This window comes from Coregonus lavaretus, assembly GCF_964263955.1.
Source record: "Coregonus lavaretus genome assembly, contig: SUPER_35_unloc_3, whole genome shotgun sequence".
Taxonomy (NCBI): domain Eukaryota; kingdom Metazoa; phylum Chordata; class Actinopteri; order Salmoniformes; family Salmonidae; genus Coregonus; species Coregonus lavaretus.
The window spans coordinates 1,383,906-1,397,506 of NW_028167179.1; the positions used below are offsets into that span (position 1 = coordinate 1,383,906).

Below are 13,601 nucleotides of genomic sequence, written 5' to 3' on the forward strand. Positions count from 1 at the left end.
ACACAGGTGAGAGTGTTGAGTTAGAATAACAGACTGGAAGCTTTAAAAGGAGGGTGGTGCTTGAAATCTTCCTCTTTTAACCCTGGTTACCTGCAAGGAAACACGTGCCGTCATCATTGCTTTGCACAAAAAGGGCTTCACAGGCAAGGATATTGCTGCTAGTAAGATTGCACCTAAATCAACCATTTATCGGATCATCAAGAACTTCAAGGAGAGAGGTTAAATTGTTGTGAAGAAGGCATTAGGGTGCCCAAGAAAGTCCAGCAAGCGCCAGGACCGTCTCCTAAAGTTGATTCAGCGGCGGGATCGGGGCACCACCAGTGCAGAGCTTGCTCAGGAATGGCAGCAGGCAGGTGTGAGTGCATCTGCACGCACAGTGAGGTGAAGACTTTTGGAGGATGGCCTGGTGTCAAGAAGGGCAGCAAAGAATCATCAGGGACAGACTGATATTCTGCAAAAGGTACAGGGATTGGACTGCTGAGGACTGGGGTAAAGTAATTTTCTCTGATGAATCCCCTTTCCGATTGTTTGGGGCATCCGGAAAACACCTTGTCCGGAGAAGACAAGGTGAGCGCTACCATCAGTCCTGTGTCATGCCAACAGTAAAGCATCCTGAGACCATTCATGTGTGAGGTTGCTTCACTCACAATTCTGCCTAAGAACACAGCCATGAATAAAGAATGGTACCAACACATCCTCCGAGAGCAACTTCTCCCAACCATCCAAAAACAGTTTGGTGACGACCAATGCCTTTTCCAGCATGATGGAGCACCTTGCCATAAGGCAAAAGTGATAACTAAGTGGCTCGGGGAACAAAACATCGACATTTTGGGTCCATGGCCAGGAAACTCCCCAGACCTTAATCCCATTGAGAACTTGTGGTCGATCCTCAAGAGGCGGGTGGACAAACAAAAACCCACAAATTCTGACCAACTCCAAGCATTGATTATGCAAGAATGGGCTGCCATCAGTCAGGATGTGGCCCAGAAGTTAATTGACAATATGCCAGGGCGGATTGCAGAGGTCTTGAAAAAGAAGGGTCAACACTGCAAATAATGACTCTTTGCATAAACTTAATGTAATTGTCAATAAAAGCCTTTGACACATATGGAATGCTTGTAATTATACTTCAGTATACCATAGTAACATCTGACAAAGATATCTAATAACACTGAAGCGGCGACCTTTGACCACGACTGTAGCCTATATGATGTTCACAAATGCCTATTTCATTACCTTCATTCCACTACTTCATTTTTTTCCCAAGACACTTTTAATGAGAAAATGTATACAGTTTATCAAGTTCATGCAGATTTGTAGTTGAGACATGTGTATGTGTGGTTTTCATATGGTGTATTTAAAACTTGTTCATGTTTAATAAACACAACATTTGACTTTTCATTTAAAGATTTTCATTGAGACTCTCTTTAATATACCTCACATCTGATCTCACCCTATTCTGCATACACCTGAACGTGCTTTATAACCAATATACACTATAAATTAATATACCTACACATAACGCCACACTAACACCTACTGTACACAAATATATATTTTCACAAAAATAGTGCACTGGGCCTTTTAATAGTCCTGTATTAGTGGAACGATATATCCGTCTGCAGCGCCAGTGCTGGCAAAAAGACTTGACCTGCACCCCCCCTTGGCAAAAACATTTGTAGCACCCTCCCCCCTACCCCAGGTTTGTCTGATGATGACTTCTCACTTATTTTTACCCACAACATCATATTTATGTCCACCATAATGGGTTGATGACGTGGATGTTGATTAAGGCAGCCCCCAGCACCTCTCTGATTCAGAGGGGTTGGGTTAAATGCGGAAGACACATTTCAGTTGAATACATTCAGTTGTACAACTGACTAGGAATCCCCCTTTCCCCTTTAACAACAATGAAGTAATTCTGTAACTACAGTATAGGACTCAGTAATCTGTATCACCTGTCTCTTCCAGGAGGAGGAGGCTCCAGAGGTGCTGCTGGTGAAGGAGGAGGGGTGTGAGGAGGGTCTGGGGAACACTGAGGGGACCATGATCATGGAGGACAATCAGACTACACCTCCTCCTGAGGAACCAGCTGAGCAGAACAGGACCACACACAGTCTCAGTGAGGTGAGCCCACTGAACTACTGTCTGAATGGTATTAGGTCAGGTCCCGTATCACAAAGCCTCTCGGAGTAGGAGTGCTGATCTAGGATCAGTTTTGCCTTTTAGATCATAATGAATAAGATTATATGGAAAGATCCTAGATCAGCACTCCTACTCTGAGACTCTTTGTGGATCTGGGCCCAGGTCTTGATTAATTTAGTCTTAAAGGGCGACTGCATTTCCTGATTTGGTCTTGAATTTCATCAATGCGCATTAAGAAATGCTAGCGGCCATGACTGAAGGCAATGAGAGTTGTCTTGGGGGTGTGGTTTGATCAGTGGAGGTTCCTCAGAGGAGGAAGGGAAAGACCCTCCTCCTATAATTGATTAACCTCTATGGGATTGGTGTCCCGTATACGGGACAGTTGAGCTAATGTGATTAGCATGACTGTTGTAAGTAACAGCAAACTTTCCAGGACATAGACATGTCTTATATGGGCAGAAAGCTTAAATTCTTGTTAATCTTACTGCACTGTCCAATTTACAGTAGCTATTACAGTGAAAAAAGACTATGCTATTGTTTGAGGAGAGTGCACAGCAACCAAAAACGTATCACAGCAACTGGTTTGATACATTCACCTCTGAAGGTAAATAATGTACTTACATTCAGTAATCTTGCTCTGATTTGTCATCCTAAGGGTCCCAGAGATAAAATGTAGCATAGTTTTGTTTGATCAAATCAATTTTTATATTCAAATGTAGGAACTGGGATCTACAGTTTGAACCCCTGCTGTCTCTGGCTCCACACCCACCCCCCCCAGCCATCTAGATGTGTGAAAGTTAGTGTATAAGCTAATGATCCATCATGTATGACATTCCTGGGAGTGTGTAAACTTACATTTTGTATTACCATATCATTATGTTCTCTATAGTTATGTACTTGAAAATTTATCAATTGACCAATTCGGCATCTTTGGGCATACTTGATACAAAATAGTCCAGTATTGTAACGCTTCACTGGATCAATCTGAAACGTTGCACACACACTGCTGCCATCTAGTGGCCAAAATCTAAATTGAGCCTAAACTGCAATATTATATTGTGGCCTTTCTCTTGCATTTCAAAGATGATGGAACAAACAAAACAACAAAACTGTTTGTATTATATTTTACCAGATCTAATATGTTCTATTGTCCTACATTATTTTCACATTCCCACAAACTTCAAAGTGTTTCCTTTGAATATGCATATAATAATAATATAATAATAAATAATAAAGCAATATCCTTGCTTCAGCTCCTGAGATACAGGCAGTTAGATTTGGGTATGACATTTTAGGCGAAAATTGAAAAAAAGTGTCAGATCCTTAAGAGGTTAAAACACACTGTTTTGCAATGAAGGTCTACAGTAGCCTCAACAGCACTCTCTGGGGTAGCACCATGGAGTAGCCAGAGGACAACTAGTTCCCGTCCTCCTCTGAACAGTTTTGAACAAATTAATTTCTTCAAAAATGAAGAAGTAAGAGAGAGAGAGCTAGCTATATTTCATTGTATATATATTTTTTACTTTCACTTATCTAGCTAGCTAGTTTAGCCTACTCAAACACCCGGCTCAAACAGCGAAGGATGCTATGTTAGCTAGCTGGCTATCCAAAACTGGAACTCTTCCAAGTCAAGGTAAGCTTTTGGTTTTATTAATTTATTGTAACTTCTAAACTGCTTGCTGTACACTAACGTTTGTAGCTGGTTTATTAACGCATAAGTTCTAGTAGCTAGCTATGTTGACTATGACTGTTGCATGAAAGCCAGTGAGGGCTATGGCAGAGTGGTCTTGTGATAATTGTTTGTGTTTCTGCTAGTCAGAGGAAGCTGGCGCTCTGTGTTAAACAAATGGAGACAACAGAGGTGAATTGTTTTGCTCTCAAGGAAAGGGCGCCATTGAGAGGAGTGATTACTGGGGTAGGTAGGGGTAAATGTGAAAGTTGACCAACTGAAGGGGAAGATTCCCGGTGTTTGTGATGCTCGTCGTTCGGTGCGACGCAGACAGGGTGGCGTGAGTGGTGAAACAGAAGAGTTGTTGTCTGTCCTTTTGAGTTTTGATGTTGAGTCTTTGCCCGACAAAGTGATGTTAGGATATATAAGTTATCCCGTACGAGCTTTTGTGCCGAACACATTACATTGTTACAGGTGTCAAGCTTATGGGCATGTGGCAGCAGTGTGTAGGAGGGAGGTTCCTAGTGTAACCGGTGTGAAATGGCTAGCTAGTTAGTGGTGCGCACTAGTAGCGTTTCAATCGGTGACGTCACTCGCTCTGAGACCTTGAAGTAGTTGTTTCCTTTGCTCTGCAAGGGCCGCGGCTTTTGTGGAGCGACGGGTAACGGTGCTTCGAGGGTGACTGTTGTCGATGTGTGCAGAGGGTCCCTGGTTCAAGCCCAGGTAGGGGCGAGGAGAGGGACGGAAGCAATACTGTTACACTAGGTGTGAGAAGTGTGCAGAAGGGCATGAGATAAAGGAATGTGTAGCATTGGGGAGAGTAGTGGTATGTGTTAATTGTAGGGGTTTTGTCTCATCTCGTCTATCCTTATGTCCGCTGTTAGATCTTTCCGGGGGACAAATCACAGAACTACTAATATTCCTACAACAGGTGTTGGCTACATTTGGAGATGATGATGCTGATTCATGATTTCGACTGGCTGAGAAACGCTGCCTGCCTGTCTGTCTCGTCCCGACTCCCGACACGTTCATTACTATGGGACAGCTGGAGATCGAATTTGAATATTGAAACAATGTTGCAAATGTCGGAGAGACAGACAGCAAGGTTTATACAAATCGCTGCTGTTGAAAACTAAGTGTTAGTCTAAAAGAAATGTGAGATCATGACTAGATGCTTTTTAGAGTGGAGATCAAGTTTATAAATTTCCTGGCTGGACTGATGAGACAGTGGATTGCGCAATCAGATGGAACAGAGTAAATAGGCATTTTAATGTCATATATTTAGCCGGTGGTAACTTGTGGCATAGACACCGGCTGGAATGTGGTTTTAACCAATCAGCATTCAGGATTAGAACCACCCGTTGTATAATTATGCAAAACAAAATTGGTGTGTTCGTGTTACAAAGACAAAACATTTTATGCTGCAAGTATCATATTGGTGTGCTTATAAAGACAGTATGCCTACACTTACCTAGCAAATCTCTTTTTTTTTAAATAGCAGTTTTGAAACTGCAGTAAAAGTGCAGTAACTGTAGTCGACTGTGGTATTTTTGATGCAGTAATTTCAGAATAACTGCAGTGTACTTGTCACGCCCTGACTCAGGGGACTCTTGTATGTTGAGTCAGGGTGTGGATTTTCTATGTTGTGTATAGCTATGTGTATGATCTAGTATGTATAGATCTATGTTGGCCGGTGTGGTTCCCAATCAGAGGCAGCTGTCGCTCGTTGTCTCTGATTGGGGATCATACTTAGGCAGCCTATTGGCACTGTTTAGTTGTGGGATCTTGTTCCGTGTATAGGTTTGTTGTGTGTTCAGCCTTGGACTTCACGGTTCGAGAAGCAGCCCCAATAAAAAAAAATTGGGGGGGCACACAGGGTGGTTGGCGGAGCCTAGTGTCAGAGCAGAGCCAACTCCCCGTACTCACGCGAGGAAGCGTGTGACTGGGCAGGCTCCGTGTTATGCGGAGCTACGTACTGTGTCGCCAGTGCACCGGCACAGTCCTGTACGTCCTGTGCTAGCACCACGTGCCGTGCGAAGATGGGCATCCAGCCAGGACGGGGTGTGCCGGCTCAACGCTCCTGGTCTCCAGTACGCCTCCTCGGTCCCGCATAACCTGCGCCGGTTCTACGTACTGTATCGCCAGTGCGCGTGCACAGCCCAGTGCGTCCTGTGCTAATGCCTCACACATACTGTGCGGAAGTAGGCATCCAGCCAGGACGGGTTGTGCCAGCTCTCCGCTCCAGTCCTCCAGTCCGCCTCCACAGTCCGGTACGGCCCGTTCCTGCTCCCCCCACCAGACCAGTGGTGCGTGTTCCCAGTCCGGTACGGCCCGTGCCTGCTCCCCGCACCAAGCCAGTGGTGCGTGTCGCCAGCCCGGTACGGCCTGGTACGGCCCGTTCCTGCTCCCCGCACCAAGCCAGTGGTGCGTGTTCACAGTCCGGCCCGGCCTGTTCCTGCGCTTCGCACCAAGCCAGTGGTGCGTGTCGTCAGCCCGGTACGGTCCGTCCTGCTCCTCGCACCAAGCCAGTGGTGCGTGTCGTCAGCCCGGTACGGCCCGTTCCTGCTCCTCGCACCAAGCCAGTGGTGCGTGTCGTCAGCCCGGTACGGCCCGTTCCTGCTCCTCGCACCAAGCCAGTGGTGCGTGTCGCCAGTCCGGCCCGGCCCGTTCAATGCTCCTCGCACCAAGCCAGTGGTGCGTGTTCCCAGTCCGGCCCGGCCTGTTCCTGCTCCTCGCACCAAGCCAGTGGTGCGGGTTGCCAGTCCGGCCCGGCCCGCTCCTGCTCCTCAGACCAGACCAGTGGTGCGTGTGTCCAGTCCGGCACGGCCCGTGCCCGTTCCGCCGGTGCCTGATCCGGCACCGGTCAGCTGCTCCACCCCGGAGCCAGAGCAGTCCGCTCCACCGGGGTCCAGTCCAGCTCCTGTCAGCTGCTCCACTGCGGAGCCAGAGTAGTTCGCTCCACCGGTGCCTAGTCCAGCTCCGGTCAGCGGCTCCACTCCGGAGCCAGAGCAGTCCGTTCCAACGGTGCCTAGTCCAGCTCCGGTCTACGGCGCCAGTCCGGAGCCAGAGCAGTCCGCTCCACCGGGGTCCAGTCCAGCTCCGGTCAGCTGCTCCACTCCGGAGCCAGAGCAGTCCGCTCCACCGGTGCCTAGTCCAGCTCCGGTCAGCAGACCAGTCCGGAGCCTGAGCAGCCCGCTCCACCGGTGCCCGGTCCAGCTCCGGTCAGCGGTTCCAGTCCAGACCCAGACTGTCACGCCCTGACTCAGGGGACTCTTGTATGTTGAGTCAGGGTGTGGATTTTCTATGTTGTGTATAGATATGTGTATGATCTAGTATGTATAGATCTATGTTGGCCGGTGTGGTTCCCAATCAGAGGCAGCTGTCGCTCGTTTTATTTTGGATGCAGTATTTGCAGCATACTGAAGTTATACTGTACTCTGACTGCAATCTTTTTTTGTAAGGGATAAAAATAAGTTGTAGAGTGAAACTTCAGCTGTCCAACCATTACTAGAATGGCATTCTATTTGTCTATTTGGCCAAATCTAAGGATGTGGCTGTCTAACCACACTGACGTGCACAGCTCTCTGGGTGAGGTTCTGTCTTCAAGTCACCAATGGGTGATGAAGTCCCTTCCATCTATGTAATGTATTACAGGTTATGGACAGGTGCAGTCAGGTGGCAGGAGGGGTGGAGTGCATGACATTCCATCCTGGATATGACAGAGTTTGCCTCAACCCATGGGTCCAGCAGGCAGAGTTCAATAACTACAGGCAGATGTGAGATGCAGGAGGATGGCACTCATCTCATACCACCACTCTGTAGGCTACTGACCAATTCAAAGCTTCCTACAGGAATACGTTTTGCATCGGTCAGTAGCCTGCAGAGTAATATGAGAAGAATGCAATTACTGAATATTATGTAGATATTCTAAACAAAGTGTTTAGATAACTTTCAAGTGTAACAGTTCCATGTAGAATAATCCATACTTCACATATTACTGTAGAAACAGTGTTCTGCTAATATAACAATGTGCAAATATTATACCTTCCTGTATGGTGTCCCATATAAGACAGGAGTTCCATGACATGTTTGAAGAATACATAGCCCCCCCCCCACCCCCCCCCCCCCGCCTAATTGTAATGCTGAGTGCAAGGTCTCTCCCAATTCAGACATCAGTATCAACCCATCTTTCAGTCAGACTCCATTTCAAAAGCATCTCTTCTGCCCATCTGTAGAAAAACGAGGAAAAGTTGATGAGTGACACACGAATTGAAACTGTGATATTACTAAACACTTGCGATGTACTGTCTTATTAGTAATCATCTTTTGTCCCTTCTGAGCTGTTTGTCAAAGCCTGATGGGCATGATCAGCTCCAGGCCCCTTTCTTCACACATACTGGTCATGAAGGAGCCCGATTTCGGCTCCTACAGTGGCTTGCGAAAGTATTCACTCCCCTTGGCATTTTTCTTATTTTGTTGCCTTACAACCTGGAATTAAAATGGATTTTTTGGGGGTTTGTATCATTTGATTTACACAACATGCCTACCACTTTGAAGATGCAATTTTTAATCATCAATAACTATTCATCCCCCCAAAGTTAATAATTTGTAGAGCCACCTTTTGCAGCAATTACAGCTGCAAGTCTCTTGGGGTATGTCTCTATAAGCTTGGCACATCTAGCCACTGGGATTTTTGCCCATTCTTCAAGGCAAAACTGCTCCAGCTCCTTCAAGTTGGATGGGTTCCGCTGGTGTACAGCAATCTTTAAGTTATACCACAAATTAGTTAGACCACTGCGCCACTCGGGAGACACAAGTGTTGCTTTAGCCACTTGTCAAACCACTCAAGTGTTGCTTTAGCAGTATGCTTAGGGGTCATTGTCCTGCTGGAAGGTGAACCTCCGTCCCAGTCTCAAATCTCAGGAAGACTGAAACAAGTTTCCCTCAAGAATTTCCCAGTATTTAGCGCCATCCATCATTCCTTCAATTTTGACCAGTTTCCCAATCCCTGCCGATGAAAAACATCCCCACAGCATGACGCTGCCACCACCATGCTTCACTGTGGATGGTGTTCTCGCGGTGATGAGAGGTGTTGGGTTTGCGCCAGACATAGCGTTTTCTTTGATGGCCAAAAAGCTCAATTTTAGTCTCATCTGACCAGAGTGCCTTCTTCCATATGTTTGGGGAGTCTCCCACATGGCTTTTGGCGAACACCAAGGACAATGACCCAACACACCTCCAGGCTGTGTAAGGGCTATTTTACCAAGAAGGAGAGTGATGGAGTGCTGCATCAGATGACCTGGCCTCCACAATCCCCCGACCTCAACCCAATTGAGATGGTTTGGGATGAGTCGGACAGCAGAGTGAAGGAAAAGCAGCCAACAAGTGCTCAGCATATGTGGGAACTCCTTCAAGACTGTTGGAAAAGCATTCCAGGTAATGCTGGTTGAGAGAATGCCAAGAGTGTGCAAAGCTGTCATCAAGGCAAAGGGTGGCTATTTGAAGAATCTTAAATATAAAATATATTTTTATTTGTTTATCACTTTTTTGGTTACTACATGATTCCTATATGTGTTATTTCATAGTTTTGATGTCTCCACTATTATTCTACAATGTAAAAAATAAAGAAAAACCCTTGAATGAGTAGGTGTGTCCAAACTTTTGACTGGTAATGTATATAGATCTAACTTCATTGGAATATATCTACAACTTTTTAAAAATTTCAAAACATTAGATCAACTTACCACAAAATCGTTTTGTTGAAACATCTCCAAAAGTTGTGATGACACAGGGGGCTAGTTACCCCCTACTACCCTACTTGTATATATTTTTTTAAGCAGCACCTTATGAACTGCACACACACTAAAAACCCTGTTGTTTTGACAAGTGGCAATAAATCACTTATATCGATTAGGGGGGTAATCAGGTTGTTCACGCTGTTGAAACTAACACAGCTAAAACAAACACATGGAAACTGGAGATATTTGTTACATCACTGGTTAGAGAACAACCTGTAGAAGACAGTCAGCTACATTTTGGAGTGATGCATTTTGATTTGGGGGTCGCCAAAGCAGAAAGAGAAACGCAACACTTATTTGTCAATCACTCATATCAATATCACGTTGAAATCAATTGCACTAGAGGGGGTAGATGAGGTTGCACGTACTGCGACATGCGTAATGGAAACGGCAGATATAGGAGACATTTTCTAAAGATCGTCAACCGTTGCTTGAGAGGGTAAGAGATGTTGAGGAAGGAGTAGATTCAGTTGTAAGTGAACATTTAAGAACACAATACTATGCTTTCTTGAATATATTCACAGATGGATCTAAGGACCCTAAAACAGGGAGGATAGGAGCAGCTTTTAGTATTCCTGAGTTTAAGGTGGCAGTGACGAAAAGAGCAACAGATCATTTATCTGTTTACACAACAGAGCTGTTGGCCATACTATTAGCTGCAGAGTGGGTGGAGGTGGTGAGGCCAGACAGGGTAGTCATCTGCTCTGACTCCTGTGCAGCACTGATGAGCTTAAATTCATGTGTGTCTCAGAGCAGACAGGATGTATTGTATGAGGTTTTGCAGTGTTTCTATAGGGTGAAACAGATGGGGGTATTTGTGATGTTCCTCTGGGTACCAGCTCATGTGGGAGTAGAGGGGAATGAGGAAGTGGATATTATTGCCAAACAGGCTCTTAAACATCCTAATGTTGAGATGGAAATATCAATCAGTAAAGCAGAAGCCAAGGGATTAATAAGAACAGTGGTTAAAAATAAGTGGCAAGAGTTGTGGAACAGGGAGAGTAAGGGAAGACACCTGTATAAGATCCAGGAAAAGATGGGGGCAGGGAGGTCCTCAGGCCCAGAGAGAAGGGAGGAAAGTGTAGTCACAAGGCTGAGACTGGGACACACAAGGCTAAATAGTACTGGTATTGAAAGTGGTGGGGAAACATCCGACTGGGAGGTGTGATCATTGTCAGGAGGAGATGGAGACGGTGGAACATGTTCTATTTCAGTGAGAGAAAGGGAGCGATTGGTATTAGATTTGAGGAGTAATGGGGTTGAAGAGCCAGGATTAAGTGAACTGCTGGGGAAATCTTCAGGGGATGTAGTATTTAATTATGTATTTCGTTTCCTTAGGTAGACGAGATTATTGGATAGGATTTAGACCTTCACTGTCTCTGGTCCACACTCCAGTCCAGTTGGTGGCGGTAATGCACCTTAAAGTTGGATGCCAACCACCATATAAAATCCACAGAAGAAGAAGAAGCTCGACAACCGTTTTATCCGTTCGACGGGTGGATTTTTCTTTATTGTGACAAATGATGATGGAAACTGTTTTTTGAATAAATATTTGCCGAATAATTTTGAATGTACGCGGGGGCATGTGATGTCAACACGTAGGCCTAACTATGAACTCCACTCCACATTTAATTATAAATGCCTACTGCATGCTAAATCTATTATTCAACTATAAAAATAATGTTTCTTTGCAAGATCCTTGTCCTGACTTTCAATTGCCTTGAATTGCTTTTCTGGTTGGCTGAATGCAAGTTTAACCGTCCAATTATTTGCAGTGCAAGTTTCACCATGGCATGGACCGTGGCGATACTTTGGCACATGAGAATTATTAGAATATGGCAAATATTAGTAAATTATTGCATTCTATTCATGCTGGCTTTTGTGGGCTACCTGAGACATGAAAGAGATAGGTGGGAGGGCATACAGGCTGTGGCCAATTTATTGTTGCACAATTTGCCTAAATGGGTAATGGAAACACTTCAAGCCTATTCCCCCTCAGGAGACTGAAAATATTTGGCATGGGTCCTCAGATCCTCAAAAAATTATACCGCTGCACCATCGAGAGCATCCTGACTGGTTGCATCACTGCCTGGTATGGCAACTGCTTGGCCTCCGACCGCAAGGCACTACAGAGGGTAGTGCGTACGGCCCAGTACATCACTGGGGCCAAGCTTCCTGCCATCTAGGACCTCTATACCAGGCGGTGTCAGAGGAAGGCCCTCAAAATTGTCAAAGACTCCAGCCACCCTAGTCATAGACTGTTCTCTCTGCTACCGCACGGCAAGCGGTACCGGAGTGCCAAGTCTAGGTCCAAACGACTTCTCAACAGCTTCTACCCCCAAGCCATAAGACTCCTGAACAGCTAATCATGGCTACCCGGACTATTTGCACTGCCCCCCCACCCCATATTTTTCTGTTAATTATTTATGCATAGTCACTTTAACTCTACCCACATGTACATATTACTTCAACTACCTCAACTAGCCGGTGCCCCCACACATTGACTCTGCACCGGTACCCCCCTGTATATATAGCCTCCCTACTGTTATTTTATTTTACTTCTGCTCTTTTTTTCTCAACACTTTTTTTGTTGTTGTTTTATTTGACTTTTTTATTAAAAATAAATGCACTGTTGGTTAAGGGCTGTAAGTAAGCATTTCACTGTAATGTCTGCACCTGTTGTATTCGGCGCATGTGGCCAATAAAATTTGATTTGATTTGATTTGTATTCAACACTTTTTTTGTTGTTGGTTTGACGTCATTACGTCCAACCCGTTTTAATCTACTTAAGATATTTAAATGGGAACGCACCCTAGCAGGCAATTGTCGCATCTATTTTCTATGTAAACTTTCTCAATGTCGACAAAAAAGCAGAGGACAAGTTAATGGAAACATAGCTAGTGACCACGGTTGGCTGCTATTTAAGTGATAGTTTGACTTTCTAATCCATGTATTGGTGTGTGGCCAGCGACTTTTATAGAGAGACCCCCCTGAATTTCTCCTGCCCGTTCCCGGTCATTTCATTAACTCTGCGTTGTAAATCCTGCGTGTGTGATAAAATCAATGGTACAAAACCAAAGATATTGATCTACATTTACATTTACGTCATTTAGCAGACGCTCTTATCCAGAGCGACTTACAAATTGGTGCATTCACCCTATAGCCAGTGGGCTAACCACTTTACAATTGTTTATTTTTATTTATTTGTATTGTTTTTTTCTCTTTTTTTAAATTTATTTAAATTAAAAAAAATAAAAAATAAATAGGGGGGGAGGGGGGGTAGAAGGATTACTTTATCCTATCCCAGGTATTCCTTAAAGAGGTGGGGTTTCAAATGTCTCCGGAAGGTGGTGAGTGACTCCGCTGTCCTGGCGTCGTGAGGGAGCTTGTTCCACCATTGGGGTGCCAGAGCAGCGAACAGTTTTGACTGGGCTGAGCGGGAACTATGCTTCCGCAGAGGAAGGGGAGCCAGCAGGCCAGAGGTGGATGAACGCAATGCCCTCGTTTGGGTGTAGGGACTGATCAGAGCCTGAAGGTATGGAGGTGCCGTTCCCCTCACAGCTCCATAGGCAAGCACCATGGTCTTGTAACAGATGCAAGCTTCAACTGGAAGCCAGTGGAGTGTGCGGAGGAGCGGGGTGACGTGAGAGAACTTGGGAAGGTTGAACACCAGATGGGCTGCGGCATTCTGGATGAGTTGTAGGGGTTTAATGGCACAGGCAGGGAGCCCAGCCAACAGCGAGTTGCAGTAATCCAGACGGGAGATGACAAGTGCCTGGATTAGGACCTGTGCCGCTTCCTGTGTAAGGCAGGGTCGTACTCTCCGAATGTTGTAGAGCATGAACCTGCAGGATCGGGTCACCGCCTTGATGTTAGCGGAGAACGACAGGGTGTTGTCCAGGGTCACGCCAAGGCTCTTCGCACTCTGGGAGGAGGACACAACGGAGTTGTCAACCGTGATGGCGAGATCATGGAACGGGCAGTCCTTC

At 45.6% G+C, this 13,601-nt stretch overlaps 1 protein-coding gene across 1 annotated transcript in view; it reads left to right on the forward strand.

Moving 5' to 3' along the window:
• Positions 1 to 13,601, forward strand: part of LOC311110304 (uncharacterized protein) — a gene marked incomplete at both ends in the record, with an annotated part of 170,178 nt that overhangs the window by 140,574 nt on the left and 16,003 nt on the right. The window contains one exon of the mRNA XM_084188840.1: positions 1,972 to 2,127. Within this exon, the coding sequence (XP_084044966.1) occupies positions 1,972 to 2,127 (156 nt within the window). The remainder of the gene's footprint in view (positions 1 to 1,971; positions 2,128 to 13,601) is intronic.